The sequence below is a fragment of the Rhinopithecus roxellana genome, chromosome 8, assembly GCF_007565055.1.
Source record: "Rhinopithecus roxellana isolate Shanxi Qingling chromosome 8, ASM756505v1, whole genome shotgun sequence".
Classification (NCBI taxonomy): Eukaryota; Metazoa; Chordata; class Mammalia; order Primates; family Cercopithecidae; genus Rhinopithecus; species Rhinopithecus roxellana.
Genome location: NC_044556.1, coordinates 132,685,036 through 132,701,006, shown reverse-complemented (window position 1 = coordinate 132,701,006; position 15,971 = coordinate 132,685,036). Strand labels below are relative to the sequence as shown.

Below are 15,971 nucleotides of genomic sequence, written 5' to 3'. Positions count from 1 at the left end.
GACTTCTGGATCTTCTCCATGGAGGGGACAGAGTGAGGGAGGGGTGACAAAGAGAGTTTCCTTGAGAGATTTCATGGGCAAGGATTTTAAGATTTTGTTCTCTTACAGTACCAATGGTCCCCGACTTACTATGGTTCGACTTACGATTTTTCAGCTTTATGATGGTGTGAAAGTGATATATATTCAGTGGAAACCATACTTCAAATTTTGCATTTGGATCTTTTCCCAGGCTAGCAATATGTGATGTGATACTCTCTTGCAATGCTGGGCCAAATAATCTAACACAATGTCTGTTTTATAATAAAGTGCTGAATAGCTCATGTAATTTACTAAATACTGTACCAAAGTGTTCTGAGCACATTTAGGGTAGGCTCAGCTGAGCTGTGATGTTAGGTTTATTAAGTGCGTTTTTGACTCTTGGTATTTTCATTCTATGATGGGTTTTTCAGGACATACTCCCATCATAAGTTGAGAAGCATCTGTGCTTTGTTACATTAGTAGCTGTTTTAAAAGACATTGCTGAATTGAATGAATGATTCTCAGTCCATCTCTGCCTAAACATTGCTGTGTCATTGTTTCATTTTGATTTTCAGTTTATCTCAGGTTTCTAGTCCCTTCTTCCAGAGTTTTGAATCCAGTGTAGGAATGGGAGCAGGAGGTGCCCTGAGCAGACCTCTCATACGAGTCTAAACTACGTTACTCTCCTCTTCTCTTTCGGTACAGGAACAATTTTATTTTCCACCTGCCTGACAGGAAGTAACTTTACATTATATTCTACTTTCTCTATACTTTATGGTTTAGAGTTAAGGTGATCATGTGTTCTGGGTTTTGCCTGTGGTGGTCATGGTTTATAACTATTGTCTGCATGTAATTAACAGTAATGCAACCTTCACTCTCAAAATGACCTGGCTTGGGTAGTAAATAACATGGTCATCTTTCTTTTCTTTTTCTTTTTTTAAAGATAGGGTATCGGCCGGGCGCGGTGGCTCAAGCCTGTAATCCCAGCACTTTGGGAGGCTGAGACGGGCGGATCACAAGGTCAGGAGATCGAGACCATCCTGGCGAACACAGTGAAACCCCGTCTCTACTAAAAATACAAAAAAAACTAGCCGGGCGAGGTGGCGGACGCCTGTAGTCCCAGCTACTTGGGAGGCTGAGGCAGGAGAATGGCGGGAACCCGGGAGGCGGAGCTTGCAGTGAGCTGAGATCTGGCCACTGCACTCCAGCCTGGGGGACAGAGCAAGACTCCGCCTCAAAAAAATAAAAAAAATAAAAAAAAAAAATAAAGATAGGGTATCACTCTGTCACCTGGGCTGGAGTGCAGTGGTGTGATCACAGCTCACTGAAGTCTCAACTTCTGGGGTTCAGGTGATCCTCCCATCTCAACTTCCCGAATAGCTGGGCACACGCCACCACACCTGGCCAATTTTTGTATTTTTGGAGAGATAGGGTTTTGCCATGTTGCCCAGGCTGGTCTCGAACTCCTGGGCTCAAGCAGTCTGTTTACCTCAGCCTCCCAAATGTTGAGACTATAGGTGTGGGCAACTGCGCCCGGCCATTCCTACTTTTCAAAATGAGTTTAAACTCAGGTTTCCAAACTTAAATCTCCTTGTGACTTAAAGCTTAGTGTTGGGAGCCACCCAAAAACCTTTCTCTTAAGTTCCTGGCTCTTGCAAGTAAAGGTCTTGGCTTTTATGATACTGTTCTAGTATAGACATTAAAATATCTATTTTGAAAGACAAAGATATACAATGACTTTTTTATTCAGAGAAATGAAAACATTTCAAGAAAGTAAAAGTAAGCATTTGAATGTATCAACAGCCTGGCACCAGCAATCCATCGAATGACCCTGGCCAGTGTACGGTCCTGGTGGATAGTGGTGGACGTCAGATGCCCAGGTCATCCTGTCATCTAGAATTAGGAGTTGTTAACATTTTGTTCTTCTAGGGAATTTTAGAAAAGAAATAAAAGATTATTGCCAGCGTCTTTTATAACCAGTAGAACACTTCTTTATTCTATGTTGTATGTGCCCTTCCCCTGAGGACCGTTTATAGAAAACTATAGCTGTTATTTGATTAGAGGGGAGTGTGTTGAGGTTGAAATAACTTATAAAAAATATTTTTAAGTAAAAACATTAACTGGATGCATAAGCTATCAATAAATGTGATTTCCCTTTCTAACTGGACATGGTAAACCTGCTCATCTTGTGTTGGTTGGAAGCACTGCTTGACAATATGTATGATATTGATTAACAAAAATGAAAAGGCATATTAATTTGTTAAATCACTTGGCAGGAAAATTATGATCAATCTTAACTAAAACATAATTTGATAGGCAATATCTTTTAAAATAAAGTATACATGGAAGAAAAACATCAAAATATAGCACCTCAAATTTTTTTTTTTAAAAAGGCTTGCAACCCCATCCAGGTAACAGAATGACACTGCTGACTGCATTTCAGTAGGTAGTTTACTTTCAGATTTTTTTGGTAGTAGCAAAGGATGAGACATTCACGTTCCCTCTGGCTCATCTTGTAACAAGTTTTGTGTTTCCTCAGGATGGTTGACTTGGATTAGGTTAGAGAACAAATAATTTGACCTGATTATTAAATAGCAACATAGCTCACCAATAGACCTAGGGAACAGATACCTGTGCCCCAAACATATTACTACACCTTCCTAAATATGGCTTTGTAATATCATTATGACTCTTTATTTTATTTTATTTTATTATTATTATTATTTTTAATGAGATGTACTTTTGCTCTTGTCGCCCAGGCTGGAGTGTAGTAGTGTGATCTCGGCTCACTGCAACCTCTGACTCCTGGGTTCAAGCGATTCTCCCACCTCAGCCTCCCAAGTAGCTGGAATTACAAGCATGCACCACCACACCCAACTAATTTTTTGTATTTAGTAGAGATGAGGTTGTATCATGTTGGCCAGGCTGGTCTCGAACTCCTGACCTCAGATGGTCCACCTGCTTTTCCCTTCCCAGGTGCTGGGATTACAGGCGTGAGACACCGCGCCCGGCCCCGTGACTTGAATAAGAAGCATGGCTTGTCTCTGAGGACACTTGTGTGTCTAGGATAATGAAGTCTTTTTTTTTTTTTTTTGAGATGGAGTCTCACTCTGTCGCCCAGGCTGGAGTGCAGTGGCGTGATCTCAGCTCACTGCAACCTCTGCCTCCCAGGTTTAAGTGATTCTCCTGCCTCTCTGCCAAGTAGCTGGAATTACAGAAATGTGCCACCATGCCCAGCTAATTTTTTTTTGTATTTTTAGTAGAGATGGGGTTTCGCCATGTTGGCCAGGCTGGTCTCGAACTCCTGACCTCAGGTGATCCACCTGCCTCGGCCTCCCAAAGTGCTGGGATTACAGACGTGAGCCACTGCACCCAGATGAGAATGGGGTCTTCAAGAGGGTGTGGAGGAGCAGTGAGCTTGGACAATTAGGGGCACCCTCACACTATTACTTCCTTTCTTTCTTCTACAGTTCTTAAACTTAAGCTGCTTCCTATCTCTCTTCTTTTCTTCCTCCCACATCCACAGATGGGGTGGCTGCATTCCGTGCCTTCTTGAAGACGGAGTTCAGTGAGGAGAACCTGGAGTTCTGGTTGGCCTGTGAGGAGTTCAAGAAGACCAGGTCAACAGCAAAACTGGTCTCTAAGGCCCATAGGATCTTTGAGGAGTTTGTGGATGTGCAGGCTCCACGGGAGGTGTGTTGGCAGCGGCGACCATCCTGTCTGTCCATGGCCTCTGGCCTGCATTTCTCTCCTCAGAGAGGATCTGAGCCAGGCTTGATGAGGACTTTCTTATACAAAACTGAACCTCATCGCTCTGGTGGCCCTTGATGGGAAAAAAAAAAAACGATCATTTTTAAGAAACAGAAACCCAGGGCTTCCATCAGAGGAGCTCCATTAGGAGTGTTTTAGTTGTCTGTCAGTTAAGCATGTGCTAGCAGGAACTGTGTTGCTACAGAGATTTTGCAAGAATAAATGCTACCCAGTCTACGTTCATTTTCCTGGTGGAAGGCAGCATAGCTTAATGAAATGTGGATCTGCTTTGAAATCTTGTTTCAATTTTAGCTCCACCACTTACTAGCTATGAGATCTTGGTCAAGTTACTAAACATCTCTGGGTCTCAATTTCCCCAATGTAAAAGGGTACCTACCTTTCAGAGTATGAGAGATGAAGCACCTGTTCAGTATTTGCCACTGCTCATTAATGAGTAATTATAATTATTTATATTATTTAATTATAATGATTTATAGTAATAGGATGAATTTCTATTATATTGCTGTTCTGAGTTATAATACAGAATTTTACTTGGGAGGGGAGGGTTTACATGAAGAAAAATGTTTGCTACCAGTTTAGGTGCATTGCATTTTTAGATTCCTTCAATTATGCTTTGACTTGGGATGCAAGAAGTCTTTACCAGTTGTCTAGGATGCTACAGGCCCTTTATAATGCTGGTTGGAACAAAGATGTACATTCTAACCAGGGCCTCCCTCCACAAGGCATTTGTTTCCTTAGTAGACAAGAAAAGACAGGAGAAAAAACTTACTTCAGGGGAGTTGCATTAACAACTGGCTTGGATCTATCCCTTTGCCTGCCAGGGTGAAGGTCCCTGGATTAGGGATTCAAGTAATTTGGGATTTTGCCTTGGCTCTGTTGCTAACTTTCCATACTACTTTAAACAAGCTTTTTAGTTTCTTCTTTTCAGTATTGTTGTCTATAAATTGGGACTGAGAATATCTAGTCTTCAGACGCTGCAGGATTCTTGCTGTGATCAAAAGGGATGACCTCCATGGAAGCAATTTGAAAAGCCAAAATCGCCTTAAACATGTAGACGCTGTCATTAATAATTATTGCATAGTTAGGGCCAGCTGCCAGAAACCTTGGCCCTTGAGGGCCTGTGACCTTGCTCTCTGTTTGTATCTCTAGGTAAACATTGACTTCCAGACCCGAGAAGCCACGAGGAAGAACATTCAGGAGCCGTCCCTGACTTGCTTTGACCAAGCCCAAGGAAAAGTACACAGCCTCATGGAGAAAGACTCTTACCCCAGGTTCCTGAGGTCCAAAATGTACTTAGATCTGCTGTCCCAAAGCCAGAGGAGGCTCAGTTAGACCTCAGAAGCGGACTCCTGGAAATCACCGGCTTTCCCCTCCCCTTGCTGCAAAGATCATATTCTAATGTGAAATGTCATAGGTGTTCAAAAGCAGTGGCATTGGGGGTGGGAGGCTGGGGGTGAGGAGGGAATGAAGGGCCTTTCCAAAGTATGACCCAGCTGCTGGAGCTTGGACTCTATTCCATTTACCCATGTTTGTGTTTTGGTTAGTGGTAGCGCCTTGCCGCTGTCACCCTTTTCTGGGTCAGCAACTTGCCCTTCATAATGCCTTGGGTCACCTCTGCTGAGAGGGCAGATTTGCTGTGCTAGGCTAATCTGTAAATAATGCAAATGCAATTCCCACCACCTCCACACCCTCCTCAGTTAGGATTCCTGACTCCACTTGTTGTAAATCCCTGGAAGGAGTAGCTGAAAGACTTGGGCTCCACTCTGTGATTTGTGGTGGCCAGCTCTGCTCACTGGGACCTCACAGCTTAGGAGAGAGGTTTCTGTGGAATTCCAGGTTTCTAGTGCTGTCATTGACAGGTGACCTCTCGGAGAAGGAGTGAAATCCATGGAGTTGTTTGTTTCTTCCATTTCCATTGGACCAGTGTGAAAAACTGTGATTACTTTCCATCTTGGCCTAGGAAATTCACAAGACTACCCTACCCTTACATTTCCAGAAAGAGTCTTGGGACATGTCCTTCATGACTTCTGAAGTGGAACTGCCATTAAGAAAGATACAGCTTACAAATCTTCCTCAATTCTACGAAGAACTTTTCCAGAAGTCAGGAGACGAGGGAATGTAGCACCAGTAGATTTCTATTCAAAGGGGTACCATATAACCTGTCTGTTGCTCTGTGTCTTCTCTGCCCTCACCTCTCTGCAGCATCATACATCACTGATCTCTTAGGATGACAACTTGGCAAAGGGAGGTGAATTCCTGTAGCATGGAGTGCTCCCACGGTGCCTAGTACTTTCCCTGTATCTCCACCTCCCCCCTTCCATGCCGGTCATGTAATTATGATGGGGGAGAACGGGAATTTAGGCTGAAACTCTTTCCAGCATACTTCCTGGGAACATGCTTTCTTAGAAAGATCTCTCTCTTGGATACCATGAAGCAGCTTCTTTCTTGATCTTTGACCTTTTGGAATTGAGCATGAAATAGGAGGTGTGTCTAAGAAGATCACTGTGAACATCTGGACGCGGAGAACCTTCCTAAAATGCTTTCATGATACCCTAGAGCTGCTCTTGGAAGTGTGTCAGGCAACTCTTCCTTGGAGGATGAGTGAACAGCCTGGAACCTACTCTAGCTACCCAGGAAAAAGCTGACTTTGGCACAAGAGTAGTGCCAGCCAAGGAGATGAACCTTTAGCAGAGAGACCAGAAAGTGAAAGAAGGGCATGCAAGAGGTTGGTTTCCAGGTGGAGAGGATAACAGAGTGGAGTTACTGTTGGAATAATTCACGATCAATGGATTTGGATTCACTGCAGATCTACAAAACTTTCAGCTTGACTAAGTGGAACAGCACATGATTAGGTATAAGCTCTGTGCAGGAGATTGCAAACTGGGCTGAACCATTCTCGTTTTAAGGGGTGAGGGGCCTTTTAAGGTTATGCTGGTGGTGTTCTAGTGCTTGTGTTCCTCTCCGTTAACTTTGAGAATCTCTTTCTTTTCTAGCTATAGCTAGACTAGGCCAAGAAGGCCCTTGAGTCCCACTAGTGCTAGGGCCCACTGCACTGCCACGGCACATTGTTATCTGTGAGTGAGGGTGGGCGTGACTGTGTGAACCTCAAGGGGAGAGAAGAACACACATCTCCTAGCCCTCACACCGAAGAGACCTGTGGAATTTCGTGTTCGAGAACTCCAAAGCCTCAAATCGGTGATCCTAGTCAGATCAGGTAGTATCCTCTCAACCGTGGTTAAAAAAACAAATCATTCTTTCTTAGATAAAGCTGCCAGAATTAATTTAATGATTAAATTCTCTAACAGGGTATTTTAAACATTGTTTACATATGAAATGTGCATCTGCTGCCAACTCTACTGTCGAATATGAGGTGCATATAAATTGGAATTGCACAGAGTTATAGAAATGTGAAACATTCTAAAAGGGGCCTTTTTCACCACTTCCACTATCCCAAGGAGAAAAGCCTGAACAAGAGTGTCATGCTATGGCCTCATAGAGGGGCCTAGAGTTCTTGCCAACTATTGAGGAAACGAAGGCTGCAGATGGTGGTGTCATGGCGCCCTGGTGACTTCCTCCCACAATGGGGAGGTGTGAAAGACCCAACTTGGGGATCCTGAATTTTGCAGCTAAGCAAGAGTATGTGGGCGTGTGTCCGTGTGTAGAGGAACGTGATAGCTAAATTTATGGTACTCCTGTGGAGCGTCTCTGTGTGTTTGTGTGTGTGTGACAATTGTGAGCATTAGACTAGTACAAGGCAGACATGATCTTCCCGTGGGGTGGAGCTTTCCTCATACCCTGTATGCCCTGCTTCCCACAAGAGGCGCAGCACTCTCCATTCTGATGCCTAGTTTTAGGCACTCTGGTTGTGCCAACCCAGATTTTGGTCTGTGATAAAACAAAGAGAAATGTTTACAACATCTAGAGCAATATCCAAGCATACCTCATCCCTGAGCTTCCATGTTTCCCAGTCCTGCCCTCTCTCCCATTGCCTCTTCCACAAGCTCATGTCCTTGGGTATCACTTCCATTTATTGCCTGTCTTCCTTTGCTCCTCAAGCCGGGCCTGTGCTGTGGACTTGCTCTCTGGACTCAAGGCTTGCTGGGTCGTGGGCCTGTGCAGGCTCCAGGCAAGCCAGGGCAGGAGTCCAGGCAGAGCTGTGACTTCCAGAATTGCTCTCCATCCCTGAGTGACCTTGCCCCACTGGAGGGCTAACTTGTTTGGGGGCTGGCGTGAGATTCATCATTGCCCTTGGCAAACTAAATAGAATACTGTCAGTATCAACCATTCATGGCCTTGGGCACCTCTGGGGTGAGGAAGAATCCTCTGAGGCAGTCCTTCTCATTAAACTTGAGCATGCACAGGAATCACCTGGAAAGCCTGTGACAAGTGCTAATTCCCAGGTGCACACCCAGAGATGCTGATCTGATAGACCTGAGATGGGGCCCAGAAATCAATATATTTAATAAGTTCCTAGGTGGCTAGTGGCCTGTGGACTTGGAAAAAGGATGGTCTTAGACAGTGGCTCATGACCATGGCTGCTCCTTAGAATCACCTAGGGAGTTTTTAAAACCCAGATGTCCAGGTCCCACCCCAGAACAGCCAAATCAGAAGCTTTTGGTAGAGACCCAGGCATCAGTCATTTTTAAAGCTCCACAGGTGATTCCAATGTGCAGCTGAACTTAGGAAGCATTGGTCTAAGGAGTGAGGAGGAACACAGTGTAGGGGAGGGGAAAGGGCGGGGGGAACACAGCTGTGTGGACCAAGGGGGCTGGCACATTTCCAGATGCAAACACGTAGATACTGAGGAACCTGGCCAGTCCTGGAACCTGACTCGGGATGCTGCCTCGATGCCCTTGGGGTCTGACTTGCTCTTTTAAGATAAAGGTAATTTGGCCCAAGCTGCATGCATTGCTGGGCAGCGGCCTTGCCGAAGGTGGTAGCTGAAGGGATCCTTGATCGAAAGACGCTCTGCCATGCTTTCCGAGTCCTGTCTCCTCCAAGTTTGTCTCCTAGGCTGTTTCCCCTGTCTGTTTTCCTGCACCCTTGTGTTTGGCCATTTTTGCATTAGGGTGTGTCTCTGTACCCAAGGCCACACGACAAGGTAGTTGGAACCCCCACTCACGTGGTGAGTGAAGAGTGTCGTGGTAATAATAATAGTAGTAACACAACTTCCAAATTTCTCAGTGGAGAGTGTCACGTCCTGGGGATATCAAGATCTGTGAGGCCTTTCCAAGCCCTCACCATTCCCTCTTTGGTCCCAGGTTGGGTGGGCAGCTGGGAAGGTCCTAGTTGGTTTTAATCTCCGGTGCTCTCCCCAGAACTGCTGCTCTGAATAAACCAAAGCTGTGAAAGAGCGTTCTGCGCAGGCTGTGGGCCCAGCCTCTGGGTGCAGGCCCTGGGCACTTGAGCTGGGCAGCTCAGCTGGCTCTGCTGTGAGGGGAAGCTGTGAACTTAACGGTGCTGAGAGCTGGGGGAGGGTAGAATGGGGAAGACTGAAGAGGAAGGAGCAGGTGGGAGAGATCAGCCGCTAACATGGTGTCTGCTTCTCCGTGGACCAGAGGAGAAGGGATGAGTAGAAAATGCAGAGGCAGGATGGTCTCCCACCAACAAGAGTGTCCAGAGTTCTCCTGACCCTGTCTGTGCCCAGTTCCACGGAAGGCAGAGGCATCACGGTTTTCCATCCCAGGCCACCCTTCCAAGTGTCAGGCCTCTTTAAATCTGCGTCCCTCTGGGTTAGAAGCAAAGTCTCCCTGGCACTGAGAGCCTGTTCTACCGTGCCACTCGGCATGAGATGGTGGAGGAAGAAGCCAAGAGCAGAGATGCCTTCCTGTTCCCGTGGCCTCTCAGGACTCCACAAGATGCTATGGACCAAGACGGGAGATCTCAGGATGGGGCCACTGGCCTTCCTAGGTTGGGCTCTGGGTCCTTTTAATAAACTGTTCCTTTCCTGGTTCTTACGCCCTTTTGGTCCTTCCGCTCCCTTCCCTCTGCCAGGTATGGAAAAGGTGGCTGGGCTGGGTGTGCGCTCCAACCCCGGTAGCATTAGCTGAGTCACGCGGCGAGCACACAACAGATTTGTAGCAGCTCATCTGCCATATAAACCGCTTGGCTGATGGAGTCCTCATTGAGTTGTTTCATTACCATGTAAAGTGGAATCATGTCTTTCACCTTTACTATAAACAAGGCTGTGAGAACATAATAAACGGAACCTGAACAAGCTGCCCTCTGGTCTCTGCCCACATTTCTGCCCAGCTGACTCTTTATGAGGAAACTCTCCACATCACACATGGACTTGCTGGAGGGAGGGCACGTGGTCCTATCTGGCAGCAGCTGGCACAGGGCTGGCCATCAGGAGAAGCAGGGGTGTGGGTGGAAATGGATGGGCCTGGCTTGGGGATGAGCGTTGGGTGGAGAGTGACTTTGGGTTATGAAAGTTGCTTTGAAACTGTAAAGTGCTGTCCCAATTCGAGGTGGTGTTTTTATTACTACCACCTACTGCTTGAAAATGCAGAGAGGAAAAAAAGGGTGAGGATGGTTTGTATATTTGTTCAGCTGGAGCAATCTGGAAATGCAGTGGGTTGATCTTGCTTAGGGCTGTACCTCACTTTATACAATCAATGTGTCCCCAAAAGTGTGTAATAGTCATCAGATCTTTAAGTGCCTCTGGTGATCAGGTCCTGTGGAGGGGAGGAAGGAGAATAAGGCACTGTATCTGCTCACAAAAGCTCATTCTTCAAGTGGGGTGATAAGACAGAGATATGCAAAACCTTAACCATCCAAATAATTGAGAACGCTCTGGAAAAGGTCTGTCTTTAAAGGAAAGCTGATGCTTCTTCAAGATGAATCCTTTGGGTTAAAAGAAAAGTCCTTTTGTAAAGCAAATGATCACCCTCAATTCCAATTGGGCAAGGAGTAGTGGCAGGTTGGGCTGCTGCAGACAGGAGTCCACCACTGGGGAGGGGGTGTGGCTGGTTTCTGTCTTTCTGGCTTTGCTCTTCTACTCCTTCTACCCCTATTCCCACCTGGGGCTCCTGACCCCTGGAGGAGAGAGTGGAAGGGGAAGGATAAGAGGCCAAGGATGAGGCGTGTGGGTGGGGGGGTCAGGCCTGATGTAGATGCCATCTGAGATAGGCTGTGGGCTCTCCAGCCTTGGAGGACTCTATGGAGGGGAAAGGGGAGTCCTTCCTGGTTCATTGGAGACCCTGTGTCTTGGGAATCTGCTCCCTGCAAGTCTCCTGGTGAGGGTGAATGATTCCCTCTGGCAGGTGGACTGGTCCTTCCTGACAGTGCCCCAGCTTCTCTCTGCTGCTGTCCACTTGCCCACTTGGACAGGTCCTAGGTTGAACTCATGCTAGTCTCCTCTCCAGAGGCCCATAGCGGGCCCATTGGCACCACTTGGATCGTATTTTTTCCTAGAATTAGAAGAAAGCAGCTGCTCTTCTTGCTCTGCAGCCTGAGCCACCAGCCAGCCCGCTGCTCACATTTTTTATTTTCCAGGCTGGAATAGACACCAGTCTCCTGGGTCCTCAAGCATCAAGGGGGCACATGTCAGGCTCCAAGGACCCACAGAACCCACACTCTCTTGGAATGAGGTGAGAGTAGGCACCCTGCCCGTCCTTCCAGGGGGCTGGGGCTCACAGCACACAAACAGTTTTCTCCGAAAACCTTCACAAGTTCTCTCCAGCCCCTGATCTTTTGCTGAGGGACAGGTTCTCAGTGCCACTCACTGGTTCTCCACTCCCTCCCTGGAGTGTTGGCTTGGTCTGGAACCTACTTTGGTATCTGAGATCACTCTCTTAGACCTTGACAGAGGCTCTTACACATGTGAGACACTTAGCACTATGCCCGGCATCTCGCTAACATGCAGCACATGTAGCGAAACACAAGCCTAGGATCTACAAACAAAGCCACGGAGAGAGAGAGACAGAAGAGGTCACTGAGATAACTCCCTCTGGAGGATGTGCTTCTTAGTCGGGGCCTGTCTTAGTCTGTTTGGACTGCTATAACAAAGTGCCATAGACTGGTGGTTTATAAACAACAGACATTGTTCCTCACAGTTCTGGAGCCCAGAAGTCTGAGATCAGAGTGCTAGCATGGTTGTGCTCTGGGGAGGGCTCTCTTCCAGGTTGTGGACTATCGATTTCTTGTTGTATCCCCACATGGTGGAAAGAATGCTACCTAGCTCTCTGGTTTCTTATAAAAGTCAATAATCCCATTCACAAGGGTTCCACCCTCATGGCCTAATCACCTTCCAGAGGCTCCACTTTTAAATACCATCCCATCAGGTTCATGGTTTCAGTATATAAGTTTTGGGGTCTGGGCACAAATATTCAGTCCATTTTAGAGTCTGTCCTAGTCCCCTATCCAGAAAGGAGAATAAAGCTGGAGGGAAAGGGTGGGGACATGCCTCCCCTGTTCTTGCCTCATTCCACAGCACAGAGGGACATCCCAGTCCACACCCCAGGTCACTGGCTGGATGCCCAGCCATGGAAACAGAAAAGCCATAAGCCTGAGAGCCTTTGACTAGGGTTACGTGAGCACACTGTTCCTGATAATTTGGGCTGTGATGCCAGATTGGGTTGAATCTCAGCTTTAACTCTTACATGTTGTGTGATCCTAGGGAATTTACTTCCCTGTGCCTCAGTTTTCCCATCTGTGAAACTAAAATAATAACAGAGTCAACTGGTTGGGGTCATTATGAACATTAAGCAAGGAAGAACAAGGCACCTAGTAGGCACACAGTGTGTGCTAAGTGGCATCATTCTCTCATATTGGAATCACTAGGGAGTCAAGCCAGCACCTCATTCACAGCTCACTTACTTCTCAGATAAACGCAAAAGAAAAACACTCAAGGCAAATGATGTTACAGAATCAACATCACATCCCTTCCCTACTAAACTCTAAAATCCCTGAAGATAGACTGTAATTCCAGACCCAGACTCCCTGGGTCTCTTTTGTTTACTGCCCTAGTTCCTAAATATTTATTGGAAGAACATTACATCTACAAATGTTTTTTGAGCACCTTTTTTTTTTTGAGATGGAGCCTCGCTCTGTCCCCCAGGCTGGAGTACAGTGGCATGATCTCGGCTCACTGCAAGCTCCGCCTCCCAGGTTCACGCCATTCTCCTGCCTCAGCCTCCCAAGTGGCTGGGACTACAGGTGCCCACCACCACGCCTGGCTAATTTTTTTGTGTTTTTAGTAGAGACGGGGTTTCACCATGTTAGCCAGAATAGTCTCGATCTCCTGACCTGGTGATCCGCCCGCTTCGGCCTCCCAAAGAGCTGGGAATCCAGGCGTGAGCCCCCGCGCCCAGCCCCACCTCTTATAGATTAGTCACTTGGGTAGATTGGGGGTGGAGGCAAGAAATCTAAAACCTGGACCCTCATAGAAGTTACTTGATTCTTAGAAAGACTTAATGCTTTATAAGCTTTGGCACTCACCGAATGAGTGGTATAGAAAGTAAATGGCTGCGTAATGAGAAGCTGCTATACTAACAGGAAACACTTAGGGGCCAGGTACTTTACCAGCAATTTAGATGGTTCATCTAGTTGGGTCCCTGCAATGGTTTATTATTATTATTATTATTTCAGAGACGGGTCTCATCTATCAGCTAGGCTGGAGTACAGTGGTGCTATCATAGCTCACTGCAGCCTCAAACTCCTGGACTCAACAATCCTTCCACCTCTGCCTCCTAAGTAGCTGGGATTGCAGGTGTGCATCACTACACCCAGCTAATTAAAAAAATTGTTTTGTAGAGACAGTTTCTCCCTATGTTGCCCAGGCTGGTCTTGAACTGGGCTCAAGCACTCCTTTCACTTCAGCCACCTGAGTAGCTGGAATTACAGAGATGAGCCACCAAGCCCAGCCCCTGCAACAATTATATGAGGCAATGTAAGAGTTTGCTCGGGCTACCAAAACAAAGTATCACACACAGAGTGGCTTAAACAAGAGTTTTATTGTCTCACAGTTCTGGAAGCTAGAAGTGCAAGATTAAGGTGCTGACAGGGTTGGTTTCTTCCGACAAGATTAAGGTGCAGACAGGGTTGGTTTCTTCCGAGGTCTCTCCTTTTGGCTTGTAGATGACTGCCTTCTTGCTGTGTCCTCACAATCTTTCCTCTGTACCCTAACCCTTGGTGTCCCTTCCGCTTCTTGTAAGAACACCAGTCATATTAAAGTCCCATCCTAATGGCCTCATTTAACTTAATCACCTCGTACCAGCCCTCTCCCCAAATACAGTCATATTTTGAGGTACTAGGGTTAGGCTTCATCATAGGAATTTGGTGGACTCAGTTAAGCCCATCACAGATAGACACTATTATTAATCCCCACGTACAGGTGAGGAAACCGAAGCAAGAGAAGTACTTCAGTGATCTACCCAAGGCTGTACAGTGTGTACGTGGCAGAACTGGGATTTAAAACCCTCGATATAGAAGTCCAGAGCTGGTGCTCTGAACCTCTACTGTGCTGTAGACTAGATGTAAATATAGGGAAGGGGTAGGAGTGGGGCAGGTGCCTAGGTGCCAGGGGGCAAGGAAATGGGGGTGGTTGGGTGTTGTCAGGGGTGCTGGAGCTAAACTGCTCATAGGATGTCATGGATGAGTCCACACCAATGCTGGTCGGCTAGAGATGAAGGTAGGAGGAGAAATGGGAGCGTCAATTCTCTCTGTCTTTTGCTCGCTCAGAAATGTGAGCTCCCGGAGAAGCTGGAGGCCTGGTGGGAAATGTTGGTGGCTAACTTCCTTCCATTTCTTCCAAACATGCTGCAAAGCCTGCTGGAAATTGGACTAGCCAATTATCCGCCCAAGATGTTCGTTTCCAGGCAGTGGGTACAGGTGCAGCCATGCGAGTTTGTCCCACATCCTCGGAGCATGTCATTCTTCCTGGGGAGGCAGAGTCCTGGCCATGCCCACAACTCCGAAGACAAGTGTTGCTCCATCCCCTGAATCTGCAAAAAGGAGAGCACACCATTGGGGTGCAGGCTGCAGGCATGCCCTTCTCAAGGAGAGAGAAGTAGCCCCCATCTCCTCTCATACTAATACCAGCTCACAGGCACCACGAATGGCAGGGGGCTCTCTCCAGAGTCATGTGATGTAGGAATAGAGGTGAGATTTGGATGCAGACAGGCCTGAGTTCGAATCCTGATGCTGTTGCTTACTCGGTGTGTGTGAGATGCTGGGGATGGTACTTGGCCGCTCATCGTCTCAGTTTTCTTACTAGAAAAAGGGGGATCACAAAATCCACATTTCCAGGCAGGTTGCTGCAAGGATGAGAGATGATGTGCAAAGCATCTGGAGCAGGACCTGGTATTGAGTAGGTGCTCAAAAATTAGAAGCTGTGAGTATTGGAGATATCCTGGCTTGTGGACATCTTGGCACTGGGTCTGTAAATCTTTATTTTACTTATTTATTTTTTATGAGATGGAGTCTCGCTCTGTCGCCAGGCTGGAGTACAGTAGCACGATCTCGGCTCACTGCAATCTCTGCCTCCCAGGTTCAAGCGATTCTCCTGCCTCTGCCTCTCTGAGGAGCTGGGACTACAGATGCGCACCACCACACCCAGCTAATTTTTGTATTTTTAGTAGAGACAGGGTTTCACCATGTTGGCAGGATGGTCTCAATCTCTTGACCTCGTGATCCACCTGCCTCTCCCTTCCAAAGTGCTGGGATTACAGGTGTGAGCTACCACACCCGGCTGATCTCTAAATCTTGTCTGGGGGACAGAGCATGTTGTGGAGCAGTCAGCAGCAGACAGTCAATGGAGTTGGGTTGAATATAAGTGTACTTGCAGAAAAGAAGGCCCTCTGTCAGATAGAAACAAAACAAAATGCCTTTCATTCAGAATTGTGCTCCGCCCCAACTAGGGTATTAGCAGCCCTCCTTAGGTGCCCTATGAGCTAAATATAACAGGGATGATGCACTGCTCACACAGGCTTTTCCCTGCAATCCCCAAAATGCAAGCAGATTAACTGAATATTTGAGTTGGCAGAGTTAAAAAAAAAAAAAACCGTAAAATCCCTGAGCCAAATCAACTGATCACGTACTTTCGACATGCTGTTATCTCATTTATCCTGGGAGGACCAGAATTGTACTTTTGCCTTGACTTTTGGGAAACACTGGAAACATAACTGATGTGGATGTTCTCATTCAAGGTGTAGAGTTTGTAAGCGGCTCTGGAATAGGTT

At 46.8% G+C, this 15,971-nt stretch overlaps 1 protein-coding gene across 3 annotated transcripts in view; it reads left to right on the top strand.

Annotated features, from left to right (window-relative positions):
• The window catches only part of RGS8 (regulator of G protein signaling 8), a 31,563-nt gene extending 21,553 nt beyond the window's left edge, over nucleotides 1–10,010 (top strand). For 2 of the 3 annotated variants that reach the window (XM_030936480.1, XM_030936481.1), the window contains 2 exons: nucleotides 3,545–3,711; nucleotides 4,939–10,010. In XM_030936480.1, coding sequence (XP_030792340.1) covers nucleotides 3,545–3,711; nucleotides 4,939–5,121 — 350 coding nt within the window. In that variant the 3' untranslated portion in view covers nucleotides 5,122–10,010. The remainder of the gene's footprint in view (nucleotides 1–3,544; nucleotides 3,712–4,938) is intronic. The other variant, XM_010368919.1, reaches the window with a different exon arrangement.
• Nucleotides 10,011–15,971: the final 5,961 nt, after the last annotated feature.